This window comes from Garra rufa, chromosome 4 (genome assembly GCF_049309525.1).
Source record: "Garra rufa chromosome 4, GarRuf1.0, whole genome shotgun sequence".
In the NCBI taxonomy this organism is placed as follows: domain Eukaryota; kingdom Metazoa; phylum Chordata; class Actinopteri; order Cypriniformes; family Cyprinidae; genus Garra; species Garra rufa.
The window spans coordinates 15207021-15224360 of NC_133364.1; the positions used below are offsets into that span (position 1 = coordinate 15207021).

Here is a 17340-nt window from a genome sequence, read left to right on the forward strand (position 1 = left end):
ATCTCAAAACAGACACTTATGACTGGTTTTGTGGCCCAGGGTCACATATCATTTTGAAAATGCCCATTTTGAGTGAAAGCTGAAACACGCTTTTTTGTGAACGCCTCTTTAAATGCAAACGAGCTGCTACTCTCCACCCCCTTTTCCAGAATAAGGCTGTGCCATTATAGCTCGAACCTCAAATACTCTGCCAAAAAAACATATGATTTTGATTTTGATTGCTGAAATCATGCGTTTTAAAGTCATATCAGTTTAAACTTCTGATATACAGCTGAGCGCACACATCCGAAGTCTGTGCTGTCACACGGCATGTGAGTACTAAACTCTCTAAAGTTCTCTTTCATGTCTTATTGGGCTTAAACTGTCAAATACACACAAGTTTGTTAAAAACACAAATGAGCTACAAAAACAATGGTTATGTATGTCTGTGAATGTACACAGGTTATATTAGATCTGTGTGGCAGCAGCTAATTAGATCACTCGTGCAAAACAATTAGTCGTGATTAATCGATTAATTTTTTTTAAAAAGTTGAATAAAACAAGTAAAATAAGTAAAATAAATACACATACATGCATATATTAAGGAAAATATCTAGGATTTATATGTAAAATATTTATATTTATTTATAATATAAATTATATACAAGTGTTTACATACAAACATTTTTTTAAACTTTATACGTGTGTGTATTTATATAAACACATAATAAACATACACAGCACACACACATAGTATGCAAACACTTATTTTGATTTGATTAATCGCGACTAATCATTTTGCAGCTCTACGTGTAATATTCAGCAAATCTTTCTAAATAGACTCTAAATAGTGTTCTGTACTCATCTGTGCAGCCAAAGACAGAACAATTAGCATGCTTTGCTCAAACTTTTGCTATGGCGTTAGAACTGGTACACCATTGTCGCTTGCAAAAACAAAATGGCGGCACCATGGGTGGAAACTTGCAGATTACGAGGCGGTAATATTATAGATCCCCTTCCTATGTCACGGGGGAAGCTAAATCTGTCTCGATTATAGAACTTAAACACAGAAAAAGTCAGATTTTCATAATATGTACCCTTTAAAACTGTCCCTGATTCCTCTGTCTGCTGCTGTCCACCTCAGTTTTTAAAACTAAAGCAGTGCTGTTGCACAGGAAGAAAAACTAAGATCAGCTATCGCAGTACCAAGTGGATGTCCGCAATATCTGGTGATCAATATTGAGCAGTCTGTTCTTGGCAGGCCAGCGAGCGTCACAAGGCTCTTCATCTCTCTCATGCCCTGCTGACAGCATCTCCTGGCATCCTTACACTTCCAGCACCGGGGCCAGCACGCACTAAAACTACGATGCTCTGCGGCTCATAAGCATCCATCATAATAAATAAAAGACTGATCCCGCGAGTGTGGTTAATGCAGGAGGAGTAGGAAAAAGACAGGAAACAGCAGCAGCAGCAGAAAAAACAACCGACCAATGTTGATTGACCCCAACCTTATGGCTTGTTATAAAGGGCAGTGACCGGCAATCAAAAGCCATCATAATTATACTGCTTATCAACAAGTGCAACATGCATGTTTACTAGCAGATGCACTGTGTTGTTTTGTAAAACTGGGTAATTCTGTAGCCACAGGGCTTGTTTAAGTGCAATGTGATTTGGGTGCATTTGCATGCAAGGTGTGCGCTCATTTGTTAAATAGGAAAACCCTGCGAGAAAAACACATACGCACAATTTTTAACGCTTGAGCTCCTACATAGCTTTAAAATGGGATCCACCTTGAGAATATTTTACATCTTGGCACCATCATCAATGCATGAAAATGCGCAAACTGGACTCCTTTCTGATCTACATTTGTTTCCTCTAAAAGACAGCTGCAACCTCTGGGTCACAAGCTGTCCCCTCATGTTACCATCTCGCTTGGCTTCAAGAGACAACTGCCTGTGTTCAGCAGCGTGCCGAGTCACCTTCTAGAGATAAAAAGATGCACGTTGAAAAGCCATTATACTCTGCAGCTGGAATAAATGAGAATTCATGCCAATTGAGAACAAAAAGCTAGTTGTACATGCATGAGGGAAATAAAATGAGATAAAGAGGGACAAAGTATTAGGTGCATTTGGCACAGACTGCTATCAGCGTGCAAACGCAGATCTTTTTTTTTTCCTCAAGAAAAGGTATTCCAAAGGCTTGTAAGACCTTCAGTCACTTTATCACTTCTTCCTTTCCCAAAGTAATTTCCTTCCCTTCTAGTTAGCGGACATGTCAATATGTATTACTACTTAGCAGTACATGACAGCTTTATCTGCTTCACTTAGCAAGGACCTTCCACACTTTGACTCTGAATGTAGAGAAAACCAAAGAGGGAAAAAAGAAGGGGAAGAAACCAAATATCAGACAAAACCAACAAGAAACACATTAGCTAGGTTGTGCTTTGCTATCAAGGGAAATTCAAAGACTTTCATTGTGATTTCACCGTGTTTAGATGAGAAATAAGAAAGCGGAGTGAAAGGAACCTATGCCAAATACTACCACCCTATCCACATTTTTCTTCATGTAAGAGTGGGCACAGACTAATTTTATGGGTCCCGCTTCCAGTCTTATCCACATCCAGCTATTTTTAGCTGTGCAAAACAGCTCATTTTGCTGCTTGATATTGCAAATTGGTATTTCTTACCATATTTTAATGTAATATCTTAATTATCAACACACTGGTTTGTAGTGCAAACTAGGGTTGCATCGATCCGATACTCTGGATCAAGCTTTTTGAATGGATCGGATATCGGTGATGTGTGACCGATCCAAATTCGATACCGTTACCAGAGTTTGATTAAATAAATAGCAAGAAATAAGTCTACTGTAAAAACTATAATAATTCATACAAGAACACAATTATATTAAAACATTGCCTTTAAAATTAAATACATTTAAAATACGTTGCGCTGCTTACACAAGCACATGTGACGTGAGTGTGAGAGGCGAGTTCAGAGGGAACTTTCACATGCAAAGTCTACCTCAGCGCGGTAAACATGTCCCTGATTTGGAAATATTTTACTCTTGATACAGCAGCTAGTAGCAGTGCAAATTGCAATATTTGCAAAGCCAAAGTTTCAAGAGGTGGAAGTAGTGTTTCGAATTACAACACCACAAATTTAATCAAGCATCTTCAAAAGCATCACGCAAAAGAACACAAGGACTTTGCGAACCGAGTGACAGTTTTGTAATACTTTCTTTGTAAATGCTTTGTAAATGAGATATTGTTTAATACAGCAGTTAAATAAATAAGTTATTATTAAATGACTTGCATTGTCTGACTATAACACTATTGCCTGATTTTGCTCTATTTCGTCATCAAAATTAATCTGAAACAAGTCACAACTGAGCCGCTGCGCATCTCCATTCAAACACAGCGGTGTTACGTTTATGAATGAACGTGCGTTTTTAAACGAATCTAGTGAAATGATTCAATTTCCCATTCAAACAGAGAGTCACTTGCTTTATTCATGAATGAACCATCCGTTCGAACGAATCAAATCAATGAAATGATTCAGTAATTAAATCAGTGTCTTGCCGCCATCTGCTGGCAGATCTGTTCAGTTATTTATATCTGTAATATTTCTGTTTTCAAAATGTTATTTTCAAAACATTAATCTTAATATGAATTTATGAATTTGATTGCACTCATGCATGTATCTCTTTTTCCCCCCTTTTTTTAATCCAACAATGTGCAAGCAGATTTGGCATTTCTTTCTTTACCTCAAAGCAAATAAATCTTAATGACAAAGTGAATTGTATACATTCTTTAGTTTTGAAGGTAAAATACCCCCACTGATATCGGTATCGGTATCGGCTGATACTCAGAATTTTTGGTATCGGATCGGTTTTGAAAAAATGGTATCGTTGCATCCCTAGTGCAAACTGTTTTACCGTTTACTGCACGTTGTTATTCTTCTCATTATAAGGTGGATACAGTCTATGACGTATCTTGCACTGACTAAAGAGGAGGATTTGGAATGAAATAACCTCAGACAGCTAATACAGCCACTGTTTTCAGCAAACTTTAAGAGGTGTCAATTACCAATTTTTAAGAGAGCTGACAGATCAGAGATTTTGAGATGAAAGTCTAGCAATAGCTTTGTGCGCTATTCACTGAATGAAAATTTATACTTATATTTTCAAATGTTTGGTTTAGCAACTACCCCCGAAAATAATAAACTCATGAAAAGGAACATTATTTTTTCCAGTTTCACAGGCAAGTGTGAAAATGAATCTCAGACTGGAGGACTCAAAAATCACCCTTCATTTTGTCACACTCTCCTGATGGTTCAAAGAGCCCCCAGTTTCTCAGATGCCACTTCCGTATTGTGTCAGAAATGAAAGCCCCTTCCATCCTCTGGAGATCTTTTAGATATGATGATAATACAGATAACAGCGGCCGTCACATTCGAGTTCAACCTGTAATTAGCTGTACCCACGCAAGGATCTGTGTGTGCCTCTGTGCTCCGGCTGAATCATCACCGTTTGATAACCTCAGGATGCAATTCTACCACATCCGACGAGCTGTAGAGGTGCGGTCGCCAAAGGCGGAGAAAATAACAGCGCTGTGCGATATGAACTACGCAGTGGGGCACATTGGTATGATTTGAGCCTCCTGTCGGGCCTTGGTTCTCTTTCGGTTTTCTATTGTCTCACAAGTCAGCGTGGTAAAAATGGATTCAGGAGAAAAGATGGTGACACGAGAGAATAGAGCTAGTAACGAGTGATGGACAGGCAGCATCCTGCTTCAATGCGCTTTGATGCAGAGCGCTCTTTCAGAAATCGTCAGTTGGCGTGGAAAACTAGTCCTTGAGTAAGAACAGGTCACGGATTCTCTTTTCACACACGAATGAATGAATTGACTCAGGGGAGCTTGACTTCATAAGTATAATTTAGGTTCCTTGGAGGCATGCAAATGCGCAATATTAAAGGGAAGAAATCCAAGGAGATTTTAGAATATTAGCACATATAATTGCACATATTTTTTGAGGTTAAACAGCCGGATTTTAAATTATGCCCTTGTAAATCAAACCAAAGGGATACACTTGCTAGCCTTCCAGATTTGGAAAAACTTGCAAATTTGGTATGGATGTCTTTTTTTCCCCCTATCCTAAGACACTGATTGATCTCTGTCCAATTTGTTCAGGGTGGTAAGGCACCACATGTGAAAGGCTTTTCACTCCAAGCAATTACTTGCGTCTTCTCAGTACTTGAGAGCGATGGACTCGGTACACACAGAAAAGGACAAGACGACAAACCCCTCCCATCTCAACACTCAGAAGTCCAGTACAAAAATCGATAGCCGTTTGAACTGACAATTGTGACAGTACAAAAGAGCTTCTACTTGCTGTTCTGACACTGAGGGAAGTAAAAAGAGGAGAGAGTGTCTACCTTTGTGTGCCACTCCTCCCACCTACATACTGGGTCAGACGAGTAAAATTAAACCACTACTGAGGAGTAAAGCAGAGTTGCTTGTAGTTACAAGAGGCTGATGTGAGGGCATAAAACTCCCAGCGAGCTTTCAGCACAAAGTGCGGGATTCATTTGAAGGTGAAAAAATTATGCCAATGCATAGTGCACTGGGTGGGATATTCAAGTACTTTTTCTTGAAAAATCCACTTCTAGCTCAAACAATGATGCAAAATTTAGGACAGGATTGACTGATGAGGTGTTTGGAAACCAGTTTGGAAAAATAAAAAGGTATAGAATTCAATAATGCGCTACTTGAGCCCCCAAAAGTACAAAATAATAATGTGAATGAAATGGACTATCGAAAAAGCATATGGTGAGGACTGGTTCCATCCAACTGTTGTTGGAAAATGGGACATCGGATGATACTTTAGGGTCTTCATGAAATGAAGGTTAAAATTCCTCATTGGTCGTGTAAAACGACACCCTTTTCAAAAACTGCTCTGTCCACAGCGACTTGTTTCGGTACATGTCTCTTTAAATGATAATGAGCTCTGCTCACTCTGGCCATTCCTTCTGTTATGTGTTTAAAGAACAAAACTAATCCACTGTGTCCTCAGTGGCTCTCATTTTGGGAGAAAATTAAGACTTATGTTCACTTTTACATTCAAATACAAAACACCTGCAATGCTTATGAGACACTGTTGTCGCTATAGCTGCTCGAGTGTTTGTTGTGGGCGGGGCCTGAGCAGTATGAGGTCACATTGCGCAGAAAATCAAAACGGCTTGATAATCGAGACAGCTTCTGTTTTTTTTTTTTGGGGGGGGGGGTTAAAAAAAAAGGAGTAAATGGATTTTTATCACTGTAGGGTGGTTGTGTCCACACACCACATTTATATGCAAACACCATGTAAAAGTGAATTTTGCATCCGTTGTTCCCATTTAAGTGACCCTTTGTTCCAGCCCTTTTCCCGACAAGACAAATTACGATTATTTATGCTTATTTATTGGCGATTTGTGCAAAGGCCACCAAGGCTTCATTGCATTTTAACAAGCTTTACCCACTCGAACACACAAGAACTCAGGTTGAGTTCATCTTTAATAAGACAGTAAAGAAGAAAACAATCAGTCAGTCACCTTCCTTTGCCTCTTCCTCTCTTGATGATTTGGTATTGAGATAAATAGCTTACCCTGGGGTGCAACACCTGATTGCAGCATCCAGTTCTGTCATTCTGCAGGCTCACAATCACAAACGGGAACAACTCATTATCTCACCTGCACTGATAAATCAGATCAGTTATCTAATGCTGCAAAAGTGTGCTGAACAACATTTCATGCTAATCAAATCAAAGGTCATCAGCGAAACATGCTCATCCACCCTGCAAGACTTAAAACCAATGCTAGAACAAATCACACAAAGGCTATTTTTATTTAAATGTTCATAAAAGGCCAGTATTTTTCTGTACAAATGTGTACAAAAAAAGACAAGAAATCTTTATTTAATATTTCAACAAAAAAAAGAGAACTATAAAAAGGTAATACACCTACGCCAGTGGTGTGCAGCAGTCATCAAAGCTTGGTGAATATTGGTCACAGACACAGAGAATTACTTTAAATTTCAGTTGATTACTCACTAAAAACTCCCACAGATCATGCTATTATGCCATTTTAAGTCTTATTTTGATGTAACAAAGTGGTTTTATCAAAGTGTGTGAGTTGTTCACTTATTTTTTTTTAAAGTAGACTTCCCATTAATGCCTTTATATTTTTCATTCACACTAGGGGTGGGCAATAAGGCAAAAACATCATATCATGATTTTTTTCAGAAATATCACAATTTTATCACGATTCATGTTGGTTTTACTATTGTGCAAGTTGTCTGAGCAGTACAGCCAAACGAATTTCTCAGTTTCAAAGCCTTACAAGGTAACAAAATATAAAATAAAAAGAATGGCAGATGTTTAGGCCAAATTAGGCCAAGATAAAAAATAAAAAATAAAATTTATTCATTTTCTGAATAAAATCTCCCCAGTGTTCATCATAAAAACATGATTAGCAAGGAAAAACATAAAAAATCAAGCCTCTGTGTTGATCCATTCACTGCAGGCTCTTCCTGTGGTGCTTTAGGTCCTTCTATTTATTCCATGTTGCATGCTGACACATCACACCATTAATCTCCAACTATTGATCCTACATCGGAGAGGAACGCTGGGGTCCAATTAGTATCGGTTGATTGTGCTTTTGCATATTCCTCATGATGGCAACCTTTTCAAACTACCTTAATGAGCGGAGCAGAGCGGGGTGGGGGTTGTTTTAAAGGGTTGTGGTCAATGCAAAATTGAAGTTTTTGGCGTAATCCCAAACAGCTGAAGACCAAGGACTGCTAGACGTCACACACACAGGCACACAAATAAAATGTACACGTAAAACTTGACCTCACGTCACAGAAATATAATCCCCATTGGAACAATGTTACCACCGTCCTAATCGGGAAACTCGCCATGACCTTAACAGGTCAGAGGTGGAGTGCATGTTCCACAGCCTTGAGTTGAATCACGCTCCAGCAAATCACTGCTGCATGTCAGAGCATTTCAGTTACTATGTTCTCAAGGTTACTTGGTCTCTTGTGTTTCTGGATAGAACTACACAGAGATAGTAGCGAAATGAATTGAGAATAATCAGGGCTTAACAAAAACTGTTGTCACAGCTGGGCCAGCAGTTCAGATTTGACTTCCACTGCTAATATTAGCACAGATCTCACACACAAAACATTTATTTGAATGCAGCACTGGCTCAATGCTGTTAGCTGGCCCTTAACGCTCTTACACTGGCTTGGGGCCATCCTTATTGTTGAGCCCTGAAAATGTTTGCAATGGCCTCTGTGAGCGAAAAACCCACTTGACATTGTTTCAATAGATTCTCCTAGTTTTAGAGAGTCTGCAGCAGTTTTTCCAACAAAGTCCATATGAAACTCGCACACCTTTCCTGCCTAGAGCCATAGGGATCTTACAACCCACACGCCATATTATCTTTGTGAATTGAGACATGTTTGTACTTGCTGCTACCACAAATGACATGAGCTGAACGGCAGTTCTGGAGGAAAAAAATAAAAACAAAAAGCAATTTCTTTTTTTCCGAAAGCAATCATTCAAAAACTTGACTTGGCCATGTTATGTTTCCATCATGACCTGAGAGGCTATTACCCCATACTGCTGACAGTGACAAACCTCTGGGAAACTTCTCCTTTTGACAAAATACAATAAAGCACAAACAGAATAGGCTGCCTTAAGAAGTTTTGAAGGTAGTGTAGCTATATTGTTTTACACAAGTAAACAGAAATAAGAGAGAGGCCATTTTTAATTATTGCCATTCTGCCAATTATTAACATTATTACCTTTTTCAAGCATGTTTCCTGAATGCTCACTGACCCTGCCATTGGTCAGTAAAACGGACAGTCCTGCCTCAAACTCAAACCATTGGCTGAGTCAATGTTGTCATGTAAGGCTGGTCACAATACTTAAAGAAACAGTGCAATATTTATAACACCACCAACTTACAGTTGGGTCATTCCGTGTCAACTCAACCAGAGGTCAATAGACATGTATAGCGACGAAAGTCAAAATATTAAATGTCATGGGTGTATCTTTACTGAGTAATCCACTATTTTGTAGAGGATGGCAAAATGGCAATTTTCACCTGAGAGCCAAATTACAAGGTTTTACACAGATTGGTAGTTCATTTGACTTTAGTGATATTTGTTGCATTGCGTGCCAATGGTGACAAATCAAAAATGAGAAAAGTTGTACTTAAAGTGACCAACATTTGAGTTTAAGCACTTAAGAAAATGGGTAATATTCAACAATCTGAATATGGAGCAGCATTGAGATCCCCATATCTCTGGAACTGAAAGATGCAGGGCCTTGAAAATGAAGATTCCAAAGGAAAAGTTTACTAAAAACTAGAATCTAAAATCATATGGTGTTTCCTTTACAACTTCTTGAGTTATATGCATGCACACTTTGGAAAAAGAATATTTATAACACTCAGACAGGTATGATTGAATGCAGTTGTTTTGACAGATGCAACCCATAAACATTTCTAGTTTCAACATTATTTCTTCATTCAGACATTCCTCTTTTCCAAATTGGGGTGCAAACATTGGGTTTTTGATGACTGAAATATGATATGAGCCATATTTAAATTCCAGTATCTTTGGAACCGAACCATATAGGGCCTCAAAAATGAAGATGCCAAAAGGAAAGTTGGATAAGACCCACTATCTAAAAGGACATAAAAATATATTAAATACTTCCCTGTAGTAAAAACTTGAAAAGTGCCGTTTCCCTATTTTTTTAAATGGTCACCATTGGTACACAATGTAACAAAGATTGCTAAAGTCAACAGCTTTTACTAATAGAACTACCAATCTCTGTGTAAAAATAATATTAGCATGCTGCCATCTTTCTGAAGTAATTTTTACCCCCTGTAATTTTGCTCTGAATCCTCCCTCTACAAAATAGTGCATTACTCAGTTAATATTCATCTATGACATTTAATATTTTGGCTTACATCACTACATTTATTATTCTTCAGAAAAAAACATTAGCAAAATCAAAAATTTGAGCTGGGGAAGTTTCTGAAATTTGGTTGATTTGACACAATGACCCAATTGTCTCTAGACTGAAGCTGGGATAGTATTAATTTAATATCAAAGCCAATTACAAAAAACTATTTTAAAGTCTATATAACCTCAAAAACAAATACTTAAAAGTTCCTGCCCAAAGACTACCTGATTATAATACTAAAATGTCCAAAGGTCATGTGGGTTGACCAGCATACATCTGATTGCAGCATGATGGGGGCACTGAATCACCCCACTTCAATTCCAATTCCCCTCTCTCATTTTGCCCTCTCATTCTAGCCAGAGGAAAATCACAAGTACGGAATAATGGTGAGGCAGCGATAAGCACGTATGAATGCACAAATGTGATGCCTCCACTCCTCCCCACACACTTCTATAAAAATGCACAATTACCGATTTCAAGAGGCAAATATCATCATTCGGCTTCAGGTGCGGAACTGACATTAATCTGTTGTTCTAGCGGTTCAGCTGCTTCAAAACAGATCAGATAGCAAAACAAGTCTGTGCTTTTGCGAATGACTACAGGCCATTCCCCCATTCATAACTAAGAGAGATACTGAGACAATGTAACACGTCACCATCCTGTGTTTGCTTTGTGTTTATACGATCTTGATTACTGACTCATTTGTTTAACGCAACACATATGGGCATTCAGCTCCAAACGCTGAAAGGCGAGCTGAATTTTATCATGACATATTGCAAATAACAGCCCTGGAGTCTTTCAGCAAAAAAAAAAAAAAAAAAGAGCAGTAACATTTTCCAATTAACAAAAACACAATACAAGCTAAATAAATGAATAAATCAGGTGCCAGATTGTCTAATTATGAAATCAACGTGTGAATATTTTTTCTTAACTCACCGTGACACCGCTGATGTTCAATACAAATATGCAAGGTGACAATTATGAAAGTTTGCAACTAAATAAAAATGCTCAATAAACATCCTCCTTTATGTAATCAGTATCTCTGTAAAACGATAAGCATTTAATCAATATGTCGAGACAGACACCGCAAGTCTGACTCGTGTCGCATAATTCAAACCTGCTCATACATCATATTTCAGATATTTCTGGCTGCTGTTATAAACTGAATACTCTCATTCGATCCATCACCAAGTCCAGAGATCTGATTAAATGATCTTATTAGCTCCGATGATGAATTGCATCTTTACCTAACATAGGATGGATGCACTGCCTCGAGGTGCACAGACAAGCACACCTGTATGCTCAAGATCCAAGCATTAAATGCAGATAGATATCCTTAAATTCAATTCCGAAAAGAATGATAAAACGCAAACCTATTTGTTCCAACAACCGCAGTCCTGTAGCACACAAGAGAAGCAGGATCTAAAAGACATCCATACAAAGCTTTACCCTCCATGCCCTAGATCTCTCTACCCTTTCAATACAAAAACACAGAGGAGGAGGTGGAGGAGGCTTGCAAGCCATAGCAGTTCCGCACCGATCCAAGGACACAGCATCATCCACAGCTTCTTGCAATATCCCTGTTTTGTATGAAGGGGCTCATTCGGCCCCCGCTGGTTCCCCTCAAACCCAATTACATGCCACATTGCCAGGCAGCAGGGCACCAGATCACGAGTGCCAGCGTGCTGAAGATGGCACTAACGGCATGCAAAAAGTAGATCTGCAGCTTTCCAATAAAGCTTAAATACTTGGCATTATACACCATATATATCATACTGAGTACTGACTCATGCTGTGGCAGATACATGTATGTTTTGTTGTTCGATTGCGAGTGGCTTAAAATAACCTCATCTAATAAAATAAGCCTTTACGTTTGCATTCTAAAAAGACGCTATAAAAAGGATGTAAACACTTTTACAGAGTCTCAAGGAAAGCATGGCTCATGCACAAGCAACTCCGAGGTGAAATCATCCATGACACAATGGTGAAGTGAAATTCATCAGGCCTGAGTCATGATGACAATGGCTGAACGTTCATATTCAACACCTGAAAGAGACGTTTAAGCCATCTAAGAAATGCAGACGTGATCTCAAATGTGATTCGGGACCACAAAACCAGTCATAAGTAGCATGGGTATATTTGTAGCAATAGCCAAAAATACATTGTATTGGTCAAAATGATCCATTTTTAGTTTAAGCCAAATGTTCCATGAAGACATTTTGTACATTTCCTACCATAAATATATCAAAACCTAATTTTTGATTAGAAATATGCATTTGGACAACTTCAAAGGTGATTTTCTCAATATTTTGATTCTCACCCTCAGATTCCTGCTTATTAATTCAGTTTTAATATGATGTATAAAACTCAATTTAAAAAAAAAAAATTACCCTTATGACTGGTTTTGTGGTCCAGGGTCACAAATACTTTTCAACACATGGTGTATTAATATAGGTGTCTTAGAACCACACCGTAGCATGTCAATGCGAACGTCAGAGAATCATCCCATTCACAATTACATAAAAAGACAAAACCCATCCAGAACCCATTCATCTGATTATTTGAGCATATTCTGGTTAAGCTTGTATTTTAGGAGAAAAAACCCATTCATGTACAATTAACTTGTGGAAATACTGTAGTCAGGCTTGCGTTTTCCATTTATATATTCATTTTCCGTGCTAATTTATTCAACCCATTACTGCTGCAATGAACTGCAATTTCTTGTAATGTTTGGAGAGCAATTCTCTTTGCTCCAAAACAGGTTTCTCAGAATTTTCATTGACTTTCAGTAACGTAACTGTCTGTTATCACACTGCAGAATGATATTTGTATGGATACAGAATAAGATGGATGTGTCAGAAATGTGATTAATACAAAAACATGACAGCAATCTAATTCAGTATGTAAACACAATCGTATTTCTTGTAATCAGATTAACACGTTAACATAGCGAATACATATTCCGTACTTAATCAGAATATACTTGTGCGTATAAACAATCAAGTGACAACTAAACTGCAAAAACAACAATCTAAAAAACAACTGCACTGCATCAACACTAAGTCTTGTCAATAAGTGCTGCTTTATACCTATAACAAACAATCTTTACACCGACAAACCACGTGTGCAAACATATTCCAACGTCCTCTGAAACATGATCACTCCACGCTGCTTTGATTTGATTCATTATAAACTCAAGCTCGGTGTGCACTGCTTGTTTGCTGTGGGCAAGTGCATCTGACTTCTTCCCCTGACCATTCAGACCCGTTTTACTCGACATGCATGGCTGTGATGGATAAAATTTCATGAGGTGCTGAATAGTGCAATTCTGTCGGCGAATTCTAACGCAAAATCACCTGGGCGTGAGGAAAGACAAAATCAGTAGTATTTACACAGTTTAAACGTTAAATAACAAGGACTACAGGCGGCAACGAGGTGCAATTCATGCCCTACGGCTATGGAGACTTTTAAAGCGAAAGCATATGCCTGTATGATAGACATACACTAGTACAATCACACGATTCCATTGGTGTGTATTATACATTCGCTTCGCGAATAGGAAATGAACTGTCACATACTGCATACACATGCTTATCAGCCAAGCCAAGTGGAAGCGACAGAAATGTCATGACTGTAGGCAACATTTTTAACGCTGAGTGGTATGAACATCAAATATACTGTCTATACTATCAATATGGGCGGTGTTTGGCAACAGCAGAGATACAAATGCATTCAAGACAGAAGAGTAAACGTAAACAGCTTGTAAAATGTCGATTTACGAAAAGCAACCGGCCGAACAAGTGCATTACTACGGAATTCCTCGCGGCGGGCGCGGTATTATCTCTCAATCCACTGATCACCGGGAAAAAGTTGATAAAACATAGCGCCGAATGTTCCAAACATTTCGCGCCAAACATCAACAGTTACAGTGTAACAAACAAACCGCGAAACCATAACAATAAATAGAACGCGCCCCCGAAACAACACCCGTGCAAAAGCAAAACTATTAAAGCACTGCTTTTCATACCTCCTTCTTGGTCGGCTTGCAAGCAAGCGGGGATATTTTTCTTCCAGCCCGGCATTTCGGTGGCGGCGTCGTGTGCATTCAGGGGCTAAATCTCAGGCGCATTTCACTGACGGCACAGGCGTGCATTTCCCCGCGCCTCGTCCCTTCTATTCACTGGCAGCCGGTGTAATTGAATGCCGTGTCTCCCTCAGCCTCGTTGTGGAGCCGAGCTGGGGGTGTGAGCAGACACACGAACGTGAAGGTGCCCACTACAACCCACTACAATAAAGTCTTTCGCGTTTCTACCTTCCAGCCTAGAATTTTCTCATTATTCTGTCACGGTGAAGCGTCATACTGCAGCCCTAGTAGGCTATAAATGTAAACGCCATCCCCACAGACGTTTATGTTAGTGTGTAATGAAGTGTAATTGTGTACAACAAGGCTGATGATGGTCTATTCCACTGTTTTAAAAGTGTGTGTGTGTGGTCGCATTCATTCCCATAATGGGGTGGGTTGATGTGGGTGTGAGGCAGAGGCAGTGTCAGAAGTGAACTTTTTTTATATTTAGAGGCAATATTTGCCCCCTGGAATTGATTTTCTTTGCCTTCTTGGAGGTTTATTACTTTTCTAGGAGTGTTCTGTTCATTTAGGTCAAATACTTCAACAGAATCAAATTATTTAATGTAATAGATTTTCTGTCTGGACCATAATGGCTGTTAATTTAAATAATAAAAACAAATCAACACCAAATGCATCATTAAATTCACTTTTTGTCTGGATGTAGTATGTAATCTAAAAAAAATGCATTAAAGTGCAATTCATGACTTGATCGACTGAGTTGTTGAGTCTGAATTAAAAGTCATTTTGATATGCGATAATGTAAAAGGAAAAATTGTCATTGGACATTCCTTTCTGACATTTGTGAAAAATGTATATATTTTACAAACACTAAACACTGATTTTGTTTTAAAATATTATTAATATTTGAAAAACGTACTGCCATTTCAAAGTAAATATCGCTTGTTTTGACACTTATGTATTCAAGAAAAGTATTCTTTATTTGATGGTTATGCCACTTGACATTTTTACAATCAATATGTTACCCTGGAGCACAAAACCATTTAATAGGGTTATTTTAAAACTGAAATTTATTCATAAGCTAAATAAGCTTTCTATTGATGTATGGTTTGTTAGGATATGCCAATATTTGCCTGAGATACAACAAAAAAATCTGGAAACTAAGTTTGCAACGAATCTAAAATATTGAGAAAATCAATTTTGACCCACAATGTATTGTTGGCTATTGCTACAAATATACCCATGCTACTTAAGACCAGTAAGACTACTTTGTGGTCTAGGTTAGAAAAAGGTTAGAAAAAGGCTCTAATATCCCTTATATCCCACTGTTACTATAAATGGTTCTGACTGGCTGTTAATTGCAAAGCATAATGTCCTCTTGCAGAAGTGTAGTACGTTTCATCATGTGTTTAGTTGAACCTTACTTAAGTGTGTTTTATTCTAAACCCATGGTCAGACTGGCAAATACCACCACCTAATGAATTATATCAGATGTTCAGTAGCATATTCATTCATTAAAGTGGCTTTTTTACACCTGTGTGAACTAAAAATTTAGCAACCTGATCTATATCTCAGTGTTTCCAGCATTGATTTGTAATTTATGAAAGCTGCATTAATCTTACCTAACTGTTCGTTGCATGCAGTAAGCATCGGCCCACCTACGGTAATTGTGCAGGAGTTTACCGTTTCAACCTTTAACTATCTCCTGGTGAGTGGGTTTGGAGAGCCTATAATGTGCTGAACTCAAACTTTAATTAACCGTTTATTTCAGTGAGCTGGTAATTTAATTATATCATCTTATGTAACATTTTCAGCCTCACAGAGGGTTTCCATAGATGTTACTGGATTAGGAGCTGAATATATGCACAGTAAAGAAATAAATGAATACTTCAACTGATGTAATCAGTTAAATAGTTTGAGTAAATATTCACATCTGATCCCAATCACATCTGCTGTTATTTTTAATTAAGATCAACAGCTCTAGAGGAGCAAACAGTGTTAAAACAATTATTAGTGTTATATTTTTAAAGTGTTCAGTTTTACCGAAAAACAATTTCTGCCATATTATGCGTTCTTGTAGTTAACCCTGCTGTGTTGGTGGTCTGCAATAAAGCAACATGGCACTCCATGCTTCCTCCATTATGTATACACATCCACTAAGAAAAAGCGTCTAGATAAATGTAGGTTAGGTGACGCTGCTTCTTAGTGGGCATTGTGACACATCACCGGCCTACTTTTTCCTCAGCCCCTGCTGTTTTTTTTTATTCCTTATGTGTTCCCTCCCCTTTCTCATCCCCTGTCTATCCATCCGCCGGGGTGCCCTGGCGGCTTCACGCGCACTGAAGCGTAGACTACGGGGGAAGGCCAGTCTGTAATGAGTCGGGTCGGGCAGAGCTCATCCTCATTCTGAGGCCTTTCTTCCATCCTTCTATTTTGCCATCCATCCATCCATTCGTCCCTCGGGCTGCATACAGAGTAGCACATCATCCACTGAGATGATACAGCAGACAGGAAGTGGAAAAGGGAAGGGGGGTTAGCATGAGGGAATACAGTGCCCTTACTTAGTGGTTTCCAAGTCCTAATGGTTTTTACTGGTAGGTGTAGAGGTCAAGATGTTTAGAGGCAGGATAGAAGTGGGAATGGAATTGTATTACACTTGGGAGGGATACTTGGAAATACAGGTGCAACCCATGCTTGATGTTCTTTATAGTTAATAGGTATTAATAGGAACTATAAGGGTTAAGCACATTGTGCCATAGGATGATGACTCAAGGCTGCGTATAAAATGCGGTTTTGTGACCTCAATTATTAAGGGGTGGTGAGGGGAGTCCAGAAAACTACTTTAGAGGTCTTCTCAAGGCCATTCTTTGTTTTCATTTTTGCACTATTACAGCACTTGAACAAAAATGTAAGATTTTTTTAGTCTTCACTGTCCCAGCTAACAGGGAATGTTCCCTCAACTTTCATTAAAGTTTTTTCAAAGGTATTTAAAGGTTAGGACAAAACATTCATAAAATAGTGTTTATAGGATGTTCTAATTATGTTATAAGTGATTGATTTACATTTCCTTTCCGCAACATTAAGAGAAAACATTCTTATAACAGCATTCTCCGAATATTCTTTAAATGTCATTTGTACACGACTGAGGTTCTCGTAAGGGTAAGTGAAAACAGTCTTAGAGCGACATTCTCGGAATGTTCTATTGATGTTATTTACACGATTGAGGTTTTTGTAAAGTTAAGAGAAAACGGTCTTAGA

At 38.4% G+C, this 17340-nt stretch overlaps 1 protein-coding gene across 1 annotated transcript in view; it reads right to left on the reverse strand.

The window, feature by feature from the left end:
- LOC141333649 (glutamate receptor-interacting protein 1-like) overlaps nucleotides 1-14201 on the reverse strand; it is a 331685-nt gene extending 317484 nt beyond the window's left edge. The window contains exon 1 of the mRNA XM_073838710.1: nucleotides 14026-14201. Within this exon, the coding sequence (XP_073694811.1) occupies nucleotides 14026-14080 (55 nt within the window). The 5' untranslated portion in view covers nucleotides 14081-14201. The remainder of the gene's footprint in view (nucleotides 1-14025) is intronic.
- Nucleotides 14202-17340: the final 3139 nt, after the last annotated feature.